This window comes from Physella acuta, unplaced genomic scaffold, assembly GCF_028476545.2.
Source record: "Physella acuta isolate Inbredline_101_S28 unplaced genomic scaffold, ASM2847654v3 ptg000648l, whole genome shotgun sequence".
In the NCBI taxonomy this organism is placed as follows: Eukaryota; Metazoa; Mollusca; class Gastropoda; family Physidae; genus Physella; species Physella acuta.
Window position 1 is genome coordinate 65,981 of NW_026732167.1, and position 18,065 is coordinate 84,045.

General features: G+C 34.0%; 2 protein-coding genes across 12 annotated transcripts; one reads left to right on the forward strand and one right to left on the reverse strand.

Annotated features, from left to right (window-relative positions):
* The first annotated feature begins 117 nt into the window (after positions 1-117).
* On the forward strand, positions 118-4,743 carry LOC131948548 (uncharacterized). 2 transcript variants are annotated; one of them, XM_059310122.1, is made up of 6 exons: positions 118-226; positions 1,900-2,077; positions 2,424-2,531; positions 2,736-3,284; positions 3,614-3,867; positions 4,111-4,743. In XM_059310122.1, exons 2-6 carry the CDS (start codon positions 1,904-1,906, stop codon positions 4,622-4,624), a joined length of 1,599 nt encoding a protein of 532 aa, XP_059166105.1. In that variant the 5' UTR covers positions 118-226; positions 1,900-1,903; the 3' UTR covers positions 4,625-4,743. The 2 variants fall into 2 exon arrangements, with proteins under 2 accessions (XP_059166105.1, XP_059166106.1); XM_059310123.1 differs by having other exon boundaries at positions 1,904-2,077.
* LOC131948546 (serine/threonine-protein kinase/endoribonuclease IRE1) lies at positions 4,622-18,064 on the reverse strand. Of its 10 annotated transcripts, none has more exons than XM_059310115.1 (23): positions 17,943-18,064; positions 16,069-16,174; positions 15,393-15,504; positions 15,025-15,061; positions 14,686-14,828; positions 14,339-14,467; positions 13,813-13,855; positions 12,867-12,925; positions 12,469-12,528; positions 12,159-12,345; positions 11,896-11,977; positions 11,525-11,720; positions 11,046-11,266; positions 10,818-10,911; positions 10,491-10,587; positions 10,105-10,234; positions 9,694-9,853; positions 9,062-9,255; positions 6,952-7,093; positions 6,601-6,728; positions 6,157-6,280; positions 5,772-5,839; positions 4,622-5,436 (listed from the first exon to the last, which is right to left on the reverse strand). In XM_059310115.1, the coding sequence occupies exons 1-23, from the start codon at positions 17,960-17,962 to the stop codon at positions 4,987-4,989; spliced, it is 2,982 nt and encodes a 993-aa protein (XP_059166098.1). In that variant the 5' UTR covers positions 17,963-18,064; the 3' UTR covers positions 4,622-4,986. The 10 variants fall into 10 exon arrangements, with proteins under 10 accessions (XP_059166098.1, XP_059166097.1, XP_059166095.1 ...); XM_059310114.1 differs by having other exon boundaries at positions 16,069-16,237; XM_059310112.1 differs by having other exon boundaries at positions 16,069-16,273.
* Between the last annotated feature and the right edge of the window lies 1 nt (position 18,065).

An 18,065-nucleotide genomic window follows, 5' to 3' on the forward strand; every position in this document is an offset into this window, starting at 1 on the left:
GGGCACATATAAAAAGAGTTATAAATAGACCACTAGTTTTTATATAGATCTAGATTCTAGATTGTACTATTTATTTCGATAGCAATTCGGTAGTTTTCAAAAATGCACAGCAGTTAGTATATACGGTTTATAGATCTAGTTATCGTTTACAAACGCTGAGTATCTCAGTGTTGGAAACAGAAACAAATTCCTATATTTTATCGTAATAATTTACACTCAAAGCAAAGTAAGGGCAATTATGTAACAAATTTATTAAATTAAATATTTTCATTATGCGCAGAGAATTTTGTTGCCAAAGTTGTGGAGGATTTGACAACACAATGAAAATGGGTTAGTTAGCCGGAGCCGGCACACTCAACAGCAGACTGCAGCAGAGATTCAGGCTGGCAGTCTCCTCTCGTCAAACAAAATATTATTGAAAATAACACTAACTGAATCTAGATCTAGAAAAACCTAGTAATATTAGACATTATCAGTCTGGCATTCTCGTCAAATACTCGTACGATTTTAAGATACTTATTACTTACTTAAAATACTTAAGGCTACAACTACACTCTTCTTTACTGTCTTCTTTATTACACAATAGTAAATAGAATCTAGTAATTAGTACACACACTAGCCTACAGTTTTAAAATTCGAGTACTTGGAAGAAGCTTCTTCCTCCATGTGTGCAGGCCTTTAGACGGTGCAAAACTCAATGACCTTAGTGCATTGGGCTTGGGCTTAAGTTTAAATTAAGTTATCATTTTACAGCTGTGGAATGTGATCAAATTACCCATGGCATTTAGTATTTAGCCTTATTTTTCTGACAAAACTATCTGTACAGCCTGGTCAAACAGTTGCGTTTCGGGCAGGTTATCAGGGGTTGAGGGTTCAGTTTAGTTAATACCCTAACCCATAGTAGGGCCTAGGTCTAGTAAAGAGTTCTAATCTATAAAATCTATTTAAATTTACTATTTATCGAGTAAACCCCTGACCCATCAATCAAGAACAACACATAGGCCTAAACAATGTATGTTTGATGACAAGAAAAATCAGGTAGCTTTAGCACTATGCGCATGCTTCTTCCAGCTACAATCAGCCTTTAAATTTTTTACTTTATATGAGCTTGTGTTGTAAGAATAGCAGACTATTTTTTCGGTGGGGAGATTGTGCTGAACTTGAATTATTAACTCAAGTGCCTTAGTTAAAAGTAGCATTTGGATTGTCCAAATGACACCACTTCATTCTTGATATACTAGTACTACTAGGGCATGGTGCTTTGCAGGATTGTCCTTGACAGGCTGCTGGGTTGATTTATTTTTAAGAGAATCACGTATTTTTTAAATCTAAGATTGGTTAGTAGATACTCATGAATTACTTAACTCTTTGTGGGGGAGAGGGGAGAAGATGTTTTAAATAGGGGGAGGTACATGTTAGGAAAGTGGGATGCATACTTTGACAAGTTGAAAAGTTATTTTTTAAACTGAATTTTAGCAGTTATTTTGTATTTTAAAATATTACAAACTATTGTAAAAATAATATGTTTACGTAATAGAGGTACCTAAAAAACAGCTGTTTCAGTAAAGAAAATTTGCAGTTGTGGGTGGGGTAGGCTTTTTAGATAATGTGTGACAATGGTAATAGGGATGGAGGTGTTGCAAAAATAGCATCACATCTTTTATGAAGACCCCCCCCCCCCCCCAAATTCAATGCAAGTGAAAATTTTCTGCAACTATTGAGTTTTTATTAGGCCTAAATACATCTTCAAGTTTATAAAAAAGTCACATTCTTTAAATACCTTGCTTTTTATTTCATTTATATTTTTTAAAATAAACATTAAATGGTGTATAGAGTTTAAAGACATGTATTGTTTTACAAAAACCTTTTTCCTTATTGTCTTTTTCTTTTGTACACAAGTAAGATGTCAGAGGAAATGAAATCTTGTACAGACTTGTATGCTGGCCCTCAAGAGTTTATGGAGGCTGGCACCAGAGGCTTTCTTGTTACTACCTTACCAGGAAAAGAAGAGTTTGCTATTGATGATGCTATTGATTTGTTAAGACAGGCTTCTATCAAACTTTATGGAGGGATCAAGGTAACTCTATACATTGAGTGGTTTAAAGAATATACTATTTTAACTACATGAACATATTTTTATTGGCTAATGTTTAGCTGAATCTATCAAATGTACAAAAATGAGGAATTTGTAAATTGAAATATGTATGGTAAAGAACATGAGCACAAGGATAAAATGTTAAAAATTATTATAAATGTAAATAATACAAGTCACCATTCATACATTTAATTGAACACAAAATTATATTCTTTTAGAGTTAAAATTTAGCTGAAATAAATACAATGATTATTTGCAATAACCTTGAACCATTTCTAATTATTTGCAAGTGATAAATATATTTTTCTCTCTCTCTTAAAATGTCTAGCCAAAAGGAAAAAAGTTTGACCTTAAGTTAGGGTATGTGAAAATTGATTTCATGGATCCACAGCTTATCAAAGTGTTGCCTACTCCAGAGGGTGAAGAGACAGAAGAGGTTTGTTTTATTTCATTAGTTGGCACATAGGCTTTTAAAAAGGTTAGGTTGCACATAGTAATTATTAATGTGGAAGAATACTAGTCAACATATCTTTCTATGTTAAAAATATTAAAATGATGTATTCTTCTATTTACTACCAATTTGATTTTTATATATTTTAACCAATATTAATTTTTACATGCATAATTTATTAATTAACAGGTGGAAGATGACATAAAAACTGAAACAGAAAACAATGAGTCAACCCCAGTTGAGGAAGCAGACACTAAATCAAATGAAAAAAGTTCTGAGCCCAGTGAGTCTCAGCCAGCAGAGATGGACACAGAACCATCGAAAGATAAAGAAACCAGTGACTCAACTGACATCAAAGAAGAGTATACAGAAAAAGATGACACAATGAAAGAAGAGACAGCTAAGGATGACTCAGAGAAGGGTGATGCATCAAAGGAAGATAAAGAAAAGGGCGATACAGAAAAGGATGATGCAGCAAAAAATGATAGCGACCAAAAAGCTGACAGCGATAAGAAAGAAGTCAAGAAAGAAGAAGTTGAAAGAATGCGCAGTATTCACAAATTCAAAGCCTTTCGTACAGAAATGCGAAATGTGCTGTTCATCAAGTCAAACATTCCTGATCCTATGGAGTTAGCAGAGGCTGCTATGGAGATCATTATAGAGAGGAAGAAAGTTACTGGAGATGCTGTTTGTCAACTGCTGCCAGTGCTGGGTGTCTGCGATTTCAACAATTTTCAGGTTTGTTTATGCATTCAGTTTGTACTTGTAGTATATATAAATAAATAACATCAAATAAAATGATTGTATTACAATGTGAAGTTTATATGTTTGTTTCTGATCAGATTTTTCACTTTCAAATCTGATATTGATTCTGGTTTCATATTTGCTAATTAAAGGGGACAGCTATTTTGTTGAACATCTATTTCGTAAATTAAGTTTTATACTCTGAAAAATAATTTGTACTTTATTGTAGAAATACTAGACTGATTTTAAAATGTATAAGATGTTTTAAAACGTTTTTTTAAAGGCAAAATAAGCTATTTCGTTCTAATTTTTCTAAATTTCAGCTTGAAGTAATGACTCGTCGAGTGTTAGCCCACATTTTTACTGAATCTGAAGAGCCAAAGTGTTTCAGTGTCATGCTGTTGGATAAATTATCAGAGCCTGGTTCAGAGTTGTTAGCGGAGATTGTGCGCAACACTATTTGGTCCATCAACCCATCAGCCTGGCTCTCCTCACCCCTGACTGAACCAGATGTGATTATAAGGCTGGAGTTGATTGGCAGTAAGCTGGTCTTAAGCTGCCTCAACACGTGTATGCGGTATGTATAAATCTCTAAATGGCTCATCATTGTTGTTTAATAAAGTAAAAATCTAAAAATTCTAATCATGATATTATGATACTTTGGAAAGTAAAGTCTCTTTATGTCATATTTGTGCAAAGTTTCAATTTTTCTAATATTTCTATAGAAAAAAAGTTTTCAATGAAAAAAATTTATTTATTAGGAAATTAAAAAACGAAATTTCCTATACCATCTGTCAATATTTACATATTTGTATTGCAGCTATCGTCATTACAGTCCAACTTTACTTGTGGAGCTTGGAGTGGGTGAAGCTGAAGACGATGATGGAACATGGACGTCCACCGAACAAAGGAAGCAGCAAGAAGTCTGGAGGCTGGCTAAAGAAAAGCTCAAAGAGTTGGAAAAACAAAAAGAAGAAGAAAGGAAGAAGGAAAGAGAAAAAAGAAAAGCCGAAATAGAGTCCAGGAGAAAAGCACGCAAAAAGGATGACGAAAAAAATAAATCCAGAAAATCCAGTGAAAGAAAGAAGAAGTCAGATGAGCACAGAGACAGCGAAGAGAAAGATGAGAATCACCAGTCAGAAGATGATAAAAAACATGCATCGTCTCACAATTCAGATGAAGAAAGAAAGGAAGTTTCACCACCAAAAAAGAAACCAAAGCTGGAGACAGAGGAATCAAAAGAAGAGGTAACCTCAGGGAAAGAGGGAAGCGAAGAGGAAATGCAAGAGGTGGAGGACAATGAGACAGAACATTCTGAACAGACAAAAGAGTGAAAGAATCTGAAAGTAATTTTATTGTTAGATATTGTTGCATTTTTGTGTCAAATAACTTTGAAACATTTTGATATTTTGTCATGTGACATGGTAATACACAGAAAATATTTCTTAATTTATTGACTTGCATTGTGTTACAGTTCATTTCATAACATAGTCAAATGAATAGTAGCATAAACATATGTAAAATTTATTAGATGGCACTCATACTGAAGGCTAAAAGTAAATAAATAAAAATATGTGCAATTAAAATAACAAGATGGTGTAACAAAGGTCAAGGTTACAACAAAGGTTTCAATTACATTCCACAAAGGCACTTCAACACAGTTTGGAAAATATCACATTAAAATAAAAAATTCACACTACTTTTCACTCTCAGGAGACTTGGTCGCTCTTCTTTTCCAATGGTTTTTGAACTGGTTTTTAGGAGATCGATTGAGCCTGACCTGAGGTGGGCTTAAGGAAACTGTGTCATCCTGCTGCAATAAAGTTCTGGGCGTGCACGGCTTTAGTTTACTGTTAGGGAGTAAAAACCCCTGACCGTTTGTGGAATGTTGAAAGTTTTTAAAACCAAGCTGTGGATCAGGCAGGGGCCTTTCGTCATAGTGATAGGGCTCTGTGGTTTTCTCTGGAAATCTTTGATCACAGTGATAATAGGGTCTCATCAGTTTTTCATGTTTGCAGCTCTCCATGGCGATGTATGTGTGCAGCAGTAGAAGTGGGAACCGTGAGGTGAAGTAGGTAACAAACTCATCAGGGACAGTACCCAGACTCATCTTCACTGGCTCTGGCAGCTGTCTGTAGTGATGTTTCTGTTAAATGGAATCACAAAGTGATCATTTTTGCTTGGTAAAATTAAAATGCATTGTGACATTTCTGTTAAATGGAGTCACAAAGTGATCATTTTTGCTTGGTAAAATTAAAATGCATTGTGACATTTCTGTTAAATGGAGTCACAAAGTGATCATTTTTGCTTGGTAAAATTAAAATGCATTGTGATGTTTCTGGGTATAGACAGCCTACATATTACTATATTTTAATCAATTAAAAATAATTAGTTTTCTATTACTTCATAATATTATATCTGTTCAATAGATCATGCTACAGTAATCAAAATTCAACAATATCTAATGCATCAAATACTTACTTTGTTTCTCATTGCTCTCAATAAATCACGCACTGAATCACCTCTATAAGTTCTAAATTTCCTTAAATCTGAAATAAGTGAAGTATTAAATTAGAGCTAAAATAAAAGAGTTATTACTTTGGAATTAATAAGCTAACAACTTTTCTAGGCTAACAACTCTAAATTTCAGATACTTTTATAAATACAAGTAAAAATAATTCTGGAAAAATATCACCCAAGTTAAAAAGACTTTCTCAATTTTTATTGATTAAAAGCTTTTATATAAAAAATTATTTTTAATATCTTATAGATTTCCAAAAGAGAACTGACAAAATTTCAGATTAAGTATTTGCTCCACAGCTGCTGTTGCGGCTATTACTATTAGATATAAACATGGGAGACAAACCTTCCTGTAAATATTGACAGATGTGTTTCCTCCAGTCTCCACGAGTTACTACCATGCCCTGTTCTTCCAACTTTTGAACCAGCACACAGTCTTCCTCTTCTTTCTCTACACGGTCACTTACATCCTGTTGGCACCAATTTTTAGTCTTAACACTAATATGTAAATCTAACAAGTAAGTTCTAACTTCAATTTTTAGTCTTAACACTACTATGTAGATCTTAACAAGTAAGTTCTAACTTCAATTTTTAGTTTTAACACTACTATACTGCACTTAACAAGTAAGTTCTAACTTCAATTTTTAGTCTTAACACTACTATGTAGATCTTAACAAGTAAGTTCTAACTAGAAATGATTTGAAGACAAAATTCTGTCTTTCTATAATTGAGTTGAACAACAAAGACATACTCAGCTTGATCACACTAATCACAGTAACATTTCACTGACCTGGAAGAACGCTAGCTGTGTTGATTTTGACCAAAAGAAAGGATGTTTTAATACAGTATCTGCCAAAGGACGCTCATCAGGAGAATGAGAAATCATTTTGCCTATAAGTCGGCTAGCTGTGCAGTTTTCTGGTAAAAAAAAATAATATACAACTTGAGCACCTATTCTGGGAAATAAATATGATAAAAGACAGACAGTATGTATAGGTTTCCATTTGATGAAACTGATTCATAAAACTGAAGCTAACGGAAAACAGCATAGCAGAGAACATGAAACAAAAACATGTTCTCGTAGAATAATTTTAAAATTCTACATGCAAACAAATATAAGCAAAAGAAAATATAGTTTTACCGTCTCCTTGCAATTGTTGAAGATTTGATTCCCCAGTTAAAATATTTGCTTGCCTTCTTAAATTATTTCCAAATGGATGGTGGCCTTTTGTAAGAACATAGTAAAATACACATCCTGCAGAAAATATGTCTACAGCACACGTCTGCAAAATTTAAGAACAGAGTATTTAAACCAAAAAGCAAAATATCGATTTTTTAACATGTAGGTAACACCAGTTAAGAAAATAAGAGAACAAAATATTAACTTGTGAAACACTAGAAATTAGAAAAAATATGTAACACTTCAGTAGCATTTAATAATGACCTGTAACACTTTACAAATAAAGATCTAAGGTAACACATTACAAATTAATCAGTAAAAGAAAGACTTAAAGTAACACTATTTACAAACACAAAACAAAGTCATACAGTAACACTTTACACACATAAAACAAAGACCTACAGTAACATGCTTAACAAACACAGAAACTTCAGTTACACTTTAAGGTTAACACAACACAAAGATCTACAGTAACACTTACACTTAACAAACACGATGACCTATAGCAATACTCTATGGAAAAAAAAGACCTCGAGTAACCCTGTTCAAACACAAAGACCTACAGTAACCCTGTTCAAACACAAAGACCTACAGTAACCCTGTTCAAACACAAAGACCTACAGTAACCCTGTTCAAACACAAAGACCTACAGTAACCCTGTTCAAACACAAAGACCTCGAGTAACCCTGTTCAAACACAAAGACCTACAGTAACCCTATTCAAACACAAAGACCTACAGTAACCCTGTTCAAACACAAAGACCTACAGTAACCCTGTTCAAACACAAAGACCTACAGTAACCCTGTTCAAACACAAAGACCTACAGTAACCCTGTTCAAACACAAAGACCTACAGTAACCCTGTTCAAACACAAAGACCTACAGTAACCCTGTTCAAACACAAAGGCCTACAGTAACCCTGTTCAAACACAAAGGCCTACAGTAACCCTGTTCAAACATAAAGACCTACAGTAACCCTGTTCAAACACAAAGACCTACAGTAACCCTGTTCAAACACAAAGACCTACAGTAACCCTGTTCAAACACAAAGGCCTACAGTAACCCTGTTCAAACACAAAGGCCTACAGTAACCCTGTTCAAACATAAAGACCTACAGTAACCCTGTTCAAACACAAAGACCTACAGTAACCCTGTTCAAACACAAAGACCTACAGTAACCCTATTCAAACACAAAGACCTACAGTAACCCTGTTCAAACACAAAGACCTACAGTAACCCTGTTCAAACACAAAGACCTACAGTAACCCTGTTCAAACACAAAGACCTACAGTAACCCTGTTCAAACACAAAGACCTACAGTAACCCTGTTCAAACACAAAGACCTACAGTAACCCTGTTCAAACACAAAGGCCTACAGTAACCCTGTTCAAACACAAAGGCCTACAGTAACCCTGTTCAAACATAAAGACCTACAGTAACCCTGTTCAAACACAAAGACCTACAGTAACCCTGTTCAAACACAAAGACCTACAGTAACCCTGTTCAAACACAAAGACCTCGAGTAACCCTGTTCAAACACAAAGACCTACAGTAACCCTATTCAAACACAAAGACCTACAGTAACCCTGTTCAAACACAAAGACCTACAGTAACCCTGTTCAAACACAAAGACCTACAGTAACCCTGTTCAAACACAAAGACCTACAGTAACCCTGTTCAAACACAAAGACCTACAGTAACCCTGTTCAAACACAAAGACCTACAGTAACCCTGTTCAAACACAAAGGCCTACAGTAACCCTGTTCAAACACAAAGGCCTACAGTAACCCTGTTCAAACATAAAGACCTACAGTAACCCTGTTCAAACACAAAGACCTACAGTAACCCTGTTCAAACACAAAGACCTACAGTAACCCTGTTCAAACACAAAGGCCTACAGTAACCCTGTTCAAACACAAAGGCCTACAGTAACCCTGTTCAAACATAAAGACCTACAGTAACCCTGTTCAAACACAAAGACCTACAGTAACCCTGTTCAAACACAAAGACCTACAGTAACCCTGTTCAAACACAAAGACCTACAGTAACCCTGTTCAAACACAAAGACCTACAGTTCTTTCCTCAGAGCTGAGCATCTCCGGAGCAATCCACCCGTCTGTACCAGCAGCGCCGGATCTCCGAGAGAAAGAGTACCTCCCAGCAGCAAGTTTTTTACACAAACCAAAATCAGATATCATCACTCGAATCTCATGTTTAGCATTGGGTTGAGATATGAGAACATTTTGAGGCTTGATATCTCTGTGGACTGGAGTGAAAATAAAGGTAGCATTAAGCATCTATAGACAGAGCTTCATCCCAAGCCATGTTAACGTTAAGAATGTTTTAATTTCCTACTGTAAAAATTCCCTATTGAATTTTATTCAGACACAAAATTACGCTTAGATGACCAAGACTGCACAATTATACCTAGACAGACCAAAATTAAACTTTTAAAATATGGCTGACCCTTACTAAATTTTTAAAAATTTGGCTAACAAATCCACAAAATTGTACACAGATGATCAAACCTCATACATGAGAGATGAACCGACTCTACATAATTTATTTCCCACTGATTAACATAACCAATTAAATTTTATTTTACTGTTACATAAATATTTATGACTTTATAAGACATAACAAATCAATAACATTTTATTTGCTTAAACAAATCCAAACTATTTAAAAAATGTTTGAGACTGACCAATGTCAAGTGAATGAAGATGGGCGATGCCCGACATAGCCTGATGCAGTATGTCCCTTGCCTGCAGTGGCACAGGAGGAACGTACTTCCTTTCTATATAGTCATGGAGAGTGGCAACACACAGCTCCAGGGCTATGTAGCGAAACTGACTGTCAGATTCCTGGTGAAAAAAAAATATGATAAAGTCTCATGTCAATAAAATAAGTTTTTTTTCTTTTTCTTTATATAGACTTACTTTGCAACATAGGGAAAAATACTTTTTAATGCAAACTGCATTGATTACTGTATTTTAATATTAAATTTGTATAAATAAAAAAATTTACATTAAAAAAAATTAATTTCTGTACAATCTGAATAAACAAGGCATCTTACTTATTTAAAACAGAGTATCTAGTATGTGTGTCTACTTACCATACAATAGTATCTAATAACATTAGGATGCTGGTCAGATTCTCGTAGAAGCTCCACTTCTCTGTCAGCAAAACTAAAACACTCGGGCAGCAGTCTTTTCACAGCCACACTACGCTTGTCAAACTGTCCACTAGAATAAAAATATCAACAATACATATAAAAAAAACTAAAACATTCGGGGAGCAGTCTTTTCACAGTCACTTGTCAAACTGTCCACTAGAATAAAAATAACTCAACATATAAACAAACTAAAACATTCTGGGGGCATTCTAGAATAAAAATATCAATTCAACATACAGTCAGTTAACACAGATAAATATAGAGACCCAGAAAAAAATATAATATCAAGTCTGGCGGCTTTTATAAAAACTTAAAGCAAAACTGACCTGTATACAAAAGTACCCTCACAGCCATGGCCCAAGACCTCTTTTGGATTGAAGACAATTTTACCAACTTTTGTCCAGCCGTTGGGGTGGATTTGCACTGGTAATAAACAGTAAAGCTAGAGTAACGCTACTATTTAATGTTCATACTCAGTAATTGTTTTAAAGTACACTGTAAATGATGAATTATTTATTTGTTGTAAATTACAAAACACAACAACGCTGTGTATATAAAAGGTAGTTATTATAAACCTTATTTTTAAAATTTATTATTACCACACATACATATGTAAAGTAAATTTTTTAATGAATGATTTAAACTAAACTTACTATCACTAATTTCACTGTTGTGATCAGAATTCGTTTGACTGTGTTTTTGTTGCTCAATGTGTTGTGCTATGCTCCTTAGTGATTTTTCATTTTGCTGAACAGAAAAATGCAATCCAAAATAAAGTCTATTTCTTATTGAAAAATTTTTTAGAGAAGATAAATATGTACAAAATAAAAAGAAATAAAACTCATAACAAGAAAAATGTGATGAAAAAAAAAATAACTTACTTTCGAGGTGTAGAACAGGGCCACCAGCAGTATGACAAGGAAAGCACACCCAACTCCCACAACCAGGTTCCCTTCACTCATAAAGAATATTACCCAGAAGCCATCAGTGTGGTTTGTTTTATTCTCACTGGTAGTGGGTATAATTTTATCTTGGCTGTTGTCAGGCAGCTGGTAGGTTGGAGATATCCTTGACACTATTTTCTCTGGGAGCTCATGGTAACCTGCACAAGGGAAGGAATATTCTTTATTATCTTCTCCTGTATTTATAGAAAGAAATATAGTGTGAAACTATTAATTATACCTATGCGGAAATAAGATCCATTAATGAGAGAAAGGGAGACTTAAAAGAACAAAGTTTTATCAATAAAGCCAAACAAGTAAGAGACGTGATTATAAATAACTTTCATTCTTGCTAAAAATAAAATTGATTAGAGATTAATGATTATGATTAAAAGTAAAAAAGCTGAAATGAAATGTACCCATCATGTTAATACAGCTAAACACTTGTTGAAAGCCAACTATTGTACCTATCATGAGTACAGCTCCACCTCTTCTGACAGTTGTGGCTTTGATTACATCAATATGGGAATGTGTATTTATTTCTGGACTATCATAAGTCTTTTCTGGGATATTAGACAGTGGTCCCTCGATTTGAGGAATATCTGGCCATTGAGCCTGAAATAAGGTGTAAAGGTTATACTTTTCACTGTACCAAACATTAACTGCAGTTTTAAAAAACAAATTTTGTCTCAGTAAACTTGTTATTGCATTCTGTCAGGTCACAATTTTATGAGAGGTGTAGTGAGGCATTTAAAAACAACAATCTGTTTAAAGAAAACAAAACACTTACAGCAATTGTTCCTGTTGTTTCATCAACTAGTGTGATGATAGCATATGCACCATGTTGGGATTCCCCAACATATAGTTTTGGGCTAAGAGGATAAAAAAATAGCATTTATAAATATCAGTAAAATAACAAAACAATCATAATTTTTATTTTACAATCTAGAGGTGAAAACAAGCAGATGATTTGTATGAAATCCTGCAACATTGCAACAACTTTCTATATATACAGGCCAGACAGGATGGTTTTATAAAAAGACCCAAACTTACTAAAACGTCTGCCTGAGATTCAAATCCAGAAATCTGTTCTTCCACTGTGTGGACTCCAACTGGCCAGTTAAATGGTCAAGAGTGTCTGCAGCAAAGATGGCAAACGGCACACGCTGAAGCCCGTCTAGATGCATCTGGTACATGGCCACAACAGGGGATTCAAAATCTTTCTGCCACAAAATTTCTCCTACAGAAAATAATGCAAAGACCATGAATTAAAAACACAGAGGAAGGTTCTTTTTAATGAACATATAGTTTATTAATACTAAAATAAAAAATAAAAAACACTTAAAAATAATTACTCCAATACCTGTATCACTATCCAAAGTAACGGCCACTCCCGTCGAACTAGACACAAAATGGCGAAAACCTGAGAAATGAATTTTTTGTTTTTAATCCTTTGCACTAATCTGATTCTACAAACAAATACTAGGTGTCTGTCAATTAATGTGTCTTCATTCTATAAGTCAGTGGACAGTTAATTCTCAGTCATAGTTTTGTTTACACTGTGACTTCAGAAGATATGTAAGTCAATAATTCATGGGCCATGTTCTAGAACTTGGCTGATTTTGTTTTTTTCTAGGATTTACAATAATTTCTGACACAAACAGAATAAAAATCACAAATGTAAGAAGAAATAGCTGACACCAGGAGCAACAACTGTCATCGTAATCTTTGATATCAAGGGCTACAACTGTAAAGGCTTACCATAATCCCTAACATCAGGAGCCACATGAGAAGAATAATCCATGTATGTTGCATTCCAACTGAAAATAAATAACATATAAAGTAAAATTGATTTAAAAAAAAAAAAGAACAGTCTTCTGAAATAAAAGAAACTAAAATATCAAGTTTTTTAAAACAGCCAACTGAAATTTTAATGTTATAACATTCTAAACAGGTAAACTAAAAAGTTAAAAGTTATCTCTCTCTTTTTAATAGATGGCTACTGATATAAAAAACATTTCTGGAAAAAAAAACCTTTGGAATTCATAACAATATTTCACTGATTTTTTTTTACTTAGGCTAGCCCTGCCTGTAAATTATGAAGCTAGGTAGTAGACTTTGACACATTAGCTAACTGAAGTCTGAAATCAAATCATAATGCAATGCATTCCTCAGAAAATATAAACAATTGAATACATAACCCAATCACCACAATTTTTAATGTTGCATGAAAAAAAAAACCAAAATGATAAATGGTACCAGTCTGGTACCAACTGATGAGCCTCACCTCTCTTATGCCTCTATGTTTATCTATTAGTTTCAATAACAAAGCAATTCAAAGAGTGAATAAATAAGCAAAAAAGTTCATTTTAGAGAATATAATAATGCTGAATTGATGTACCTTCTGGGCCAAAAAAAAAAAGTTTAAAAAAATATGCAAAAACAATCTAACACATAATAATTTTTTTATATTATTACATTTGAAGTATACATTATGTAAAGTTCTGAAGCATCAGTTCAACACAGTGTAATACAACCATAGAAATGATGAGACCTACTCCTCTTCCGCTTATGTGATTTGAATTTTATTACAACACATAGGCCTACTCATCTAGCATAGAGAAAGCGTTAGGTAGATTTAAGGTCAATGAAATACACTGACAAGGTTAGATTCAGAAAATAATACAAGTACAATACTGTATTCTACCTTTTAGTTCCTGTCTTTCCATCAAACATCATTATAGAATATTCTAAAATAAAACAAATATCACATTGAAAGGAACATTTAGTTAGTATTTGATGATAATTTTATACAATCTAAAAAGAATTTGTGAATTTTTTTTTTGACTTGAAACTCTGATAGACCAGTTGAATCTGGTCAATGTGGGGCTAGGACATTAACCCCCCTCCCCATGGTTACCCCCCTTAGAATATGTCTGAAACCTATCCAACTCCTTACTTACTTATCCTTGACGACCTATCCCTACATAATTTGGGGATAATTGACAGGGAAGGGGAGGTAATGTCCAAATGCAGTTTATGGGTAGGGGGTATAAAAGAACCAGAGGGATAGTACCCTGCTCCCAGTAAATGTATCCTGTTATGGCACACAATTTTTGAAAAAAAAAAACATCCTTGTTGTTAAGTAACGCCACTTTTAAAGAAAAAAAAATGCAGTTTAAACCAAATCAGAGTAAAGTAAAAATATATAACATAAATAAAATTATTATCACCTGTTCGGCCAATGTACATCAGGTTCTCATTGGAAGAGGGACAGACTTTCTGGGCACCTTCAGAGGACAAGGTCTGAACTTTGGCACCAGTAGTTGGGTCAATGGCTATCCACAAATCCCTCTTGGATCCTAAATAAGGTTTTGAAAATATTATTTCAGCCCATTTAAAAATTTCACTATCAATATTGTAAATAGTGGGCCCAACTTGGAGAGGAATTGTTATGTCCCTTTGCTCCATAAGAAGTCCACAGGAATGAAGATGATTGTAAATTGTAACTTCAGTATTCTTACTTACCCTGTAGTTTATGACATGAGATTATTACAACATAAAAATGGCAAATATTTACCTGTATAAAAGATGCCCTCTGAACTCTTGCACGGAGCAGCCGTGACGAGTTCCGGAATAGTGAATGGAAGTTTTTTGATAGGTTCTCTAGAAGCACTAATGGCATACAAACTTCCATCTCTAGGGTCAGGAAGAAAACTAGGACTGAAAGAAAATACATTTGTCACATTATATCCAAAGATTAAAACTAATGCTGTGGATAGAAAAATGTAAACAAATCAAATGTCAGATATTTTCTGAAACCTAATGATGACATAAGAACGCCTAGAATATTATACTCAGTAGTGTTACTAGATTAAGGTTGAAATCATAAAAAATGAAATATGAAGGTTCTTTTTACCCAGCTGAAAAATCGAGAGGAACTCTTAAAACTGGATCTGTCGACAAAAAAAAACAACCCACATTTATTAGAATCAAGAATGATCTAATGTTATTCTTTTAGTAGTTAAAAAACTCTGATGTAATATATATTTAAATGTATATATACCTACTTAAAGGCATATTAATTAATTCATGTTAATGAAGATGTTTGGACATAATCTTATAATTTTTATCACTGCATTCTTTCAATACTGATAAATGTCTGACGTCCATTAGGGTAAATTTTAAAAAGACAAAGTATCTCGTATTAGGCCTATATCATTTTTAAAATAAAAAAAAAAACCAAAAAAAAAAAAACAACAACTATGAAATGAATAAGTTCTGTACCTTCTTTAAGAGACCAAAGAATTTTCCCACCACTGCGACTGACTGTATAGAATGAACCACTGAGAGTTGACACAAAAAGTACTGAGTCTTGTTTGCTTAGTTGATTTGTGATCTGAAAATAAAATGCAATTCTTGAAAGTTAAATATTATTATAGGGTTTTTTTTTCAAGATAAGCCGCTTCACTCATCTAAAAAGTGCTTGCACGGAAAGTTAAGCCCCGCCACTTTTTGCCAGCTCTATTTAATTTGAATATGCATGCATTCTTGAGGCTTAGAGTTAAAGTTACCAAAATGTAGACCTCTTCACTATTTATTATTTTTAATTCATAATAATTAATTCTTAATTATTATTATTAAACTATTAATGACATGTCCCAATTTCACCCTCTTGAATAAAAACTAAAAACATAAGTTTCATATCCTCTTTTTAAAAATCTTTTTTAGGTGGCGGGGGTCAACTTTTTGGCAGTGCTTATCAGGAAAAGATCCTCATTATATTTAACACAGAATGTTTTGATCATGAACACATTGCAAAAACAATTTTTTTAAAGAGCAAAATAGTATGGAAAAATATAGTATATAGTAAATATTATATCTAGATAGTTTTTCATGACACAAATCAGAGGACATTAAACAGTCCATTCAGTTAGTCTAGTTACCATGCTGGTGTGATTACCTCTTGTTCTCTAGAGGAAGCTGAATTAGCAATGTGTATCACAAAGAATACACATACAATTTTCCAATGCCTCATAGGTGAAAATAAAAGTGTTCGAATATCAAAACTGAATAAAGTAAACATCATCATTCTTGTTCATTGTCCACACAAGTCACATTAATTATCTCCACTTGTTTGAGAAATTACAATTTTTTTTGACCATATACTGCATAGCACAAATCAAAATTTAAAATATCTAGGCCTATATACTAATTCGTCTGTGAAGTTCTATAATAAAAAAAAAACAAGCTGAATAAAATTACTAATTTACTTGTAATATTTTTACACTATTTATTTAATTATTAATAATTAATACATAGAATGACATATCTTAATCAAGATCTCAATATGACTCAAGCCTTGCTCTAGGTCTAGAGTTGAGTGTATAATATAAAGTATAAGGTACTCTAAAGCTACCACTCTTTTAGCAGGATATAGTTGAAAACTAACTAAACTAATCTAACTACATTAGTTTTAAGGAGCAACCTACAATATTGAGAAGGCGGCACACGACATTAAATGATTAAACTAAGCCAGGGGCAGCACGTGGCGCCCCTACAGTAGTGTTATCAGGGGCTGATGACAGCGCCACTCTACGTCCCTGACACTCAGGTGGTGAGTGATAAACGGTGATATTACGGTGAGTGATTAACGTACACTCAAGGCTTTCATACAGCATGCCTTGGGGCAGGGCAGGTAAACCCATGCCCCGATAAATATGATCCAAGCGCAGGCATTGTTTACATTTAATTAACTCAGTTTTAGAAAACAAGATCAAACGTCTAAGGATATAGGATTGGTAAAGCATTTATGTAAACCTCCTAATATATTTCATCATACTTTATTTGACTTTTATGCATTACAACACCTTTCATCTGATCGCCATGAAACTTTGTTGAGAATACTCCTGAGGAGGTTTCTGTGGAAAAAGAAACTTTCATTTTGCATGGGTGGCGCCCTGGCAGGGTGCAATTTAGCGCCCTGAACTATCTCATGAGCGCTATGGCACCTACGTTTGTTTTAAACAGTGCAATAGATGGGGCGTTATAGTCGCTCATTATAAAAATAAAAGTCGGATGCGGACATTGTTCATCCGAGTGCTATGAAACTTAAGGGAGTTGATGAGTATACTCCCGAGAAGGTTTCATCAGGGGAAAAAATTCTATTTTGGACAGGTGGCCCCCGCCAAGGTGCGATTTTGCGCCCTGGTCTTTCCTGTGAGTGCTACCACCTCATTTGCTTTAAACAGTGCGAAAGACCATGCTTAAGATGGAGTATTAGAGTCATTCACTAAACATAATCAGACACATCACTCTGCGCCCGACAGGGTGCGATTTGGCACTCTGGACTATCCCTTGAGCACTATGGCACCTTTGTTTGTTTTAAAAGATTGCTCCTCTACATGCCTAACACCTGGACGGTCGCCAATGTGTGTTCTACCTCATTATTATATAATCTAGATCTAGAATCTAGAGAATTAGTAATGCAATGATGAAACCCTCTTAAAATATGATGTCATACTTTCTTCTGTGAAAGTGGCAAATATATAGTATATTATAGTAGTAGTACTAGTCTAGTAGGCCTAAACAATCATATTGTTGGATATTGACTATGAATGAGATCTGTGAAGTGGTAACAGACGGAGACTAGAGTAATCCATGTGATAGAATGTTACACTCCAATGTGTGCGCCCATCACAAGTAGACAACGAAACGAGTGGTTTGTTGATGAGACGCGAGTGTGAGTAATGAACTAAAACTAAACAGACAGCTTACTTCTCGTTTTTAATAATGACATATTAATTACTGCTACGATAAATAAAAACGTATGCGTACAGAATTTGTACTCGTTTCATAATAGATTAATAACCACAAAACATATTTCGGTTTAGCTTTCAAGATAAAATGAGACATTAGTCTGACGTAAACAAACACTATCGACATGTAACATTAACTCCG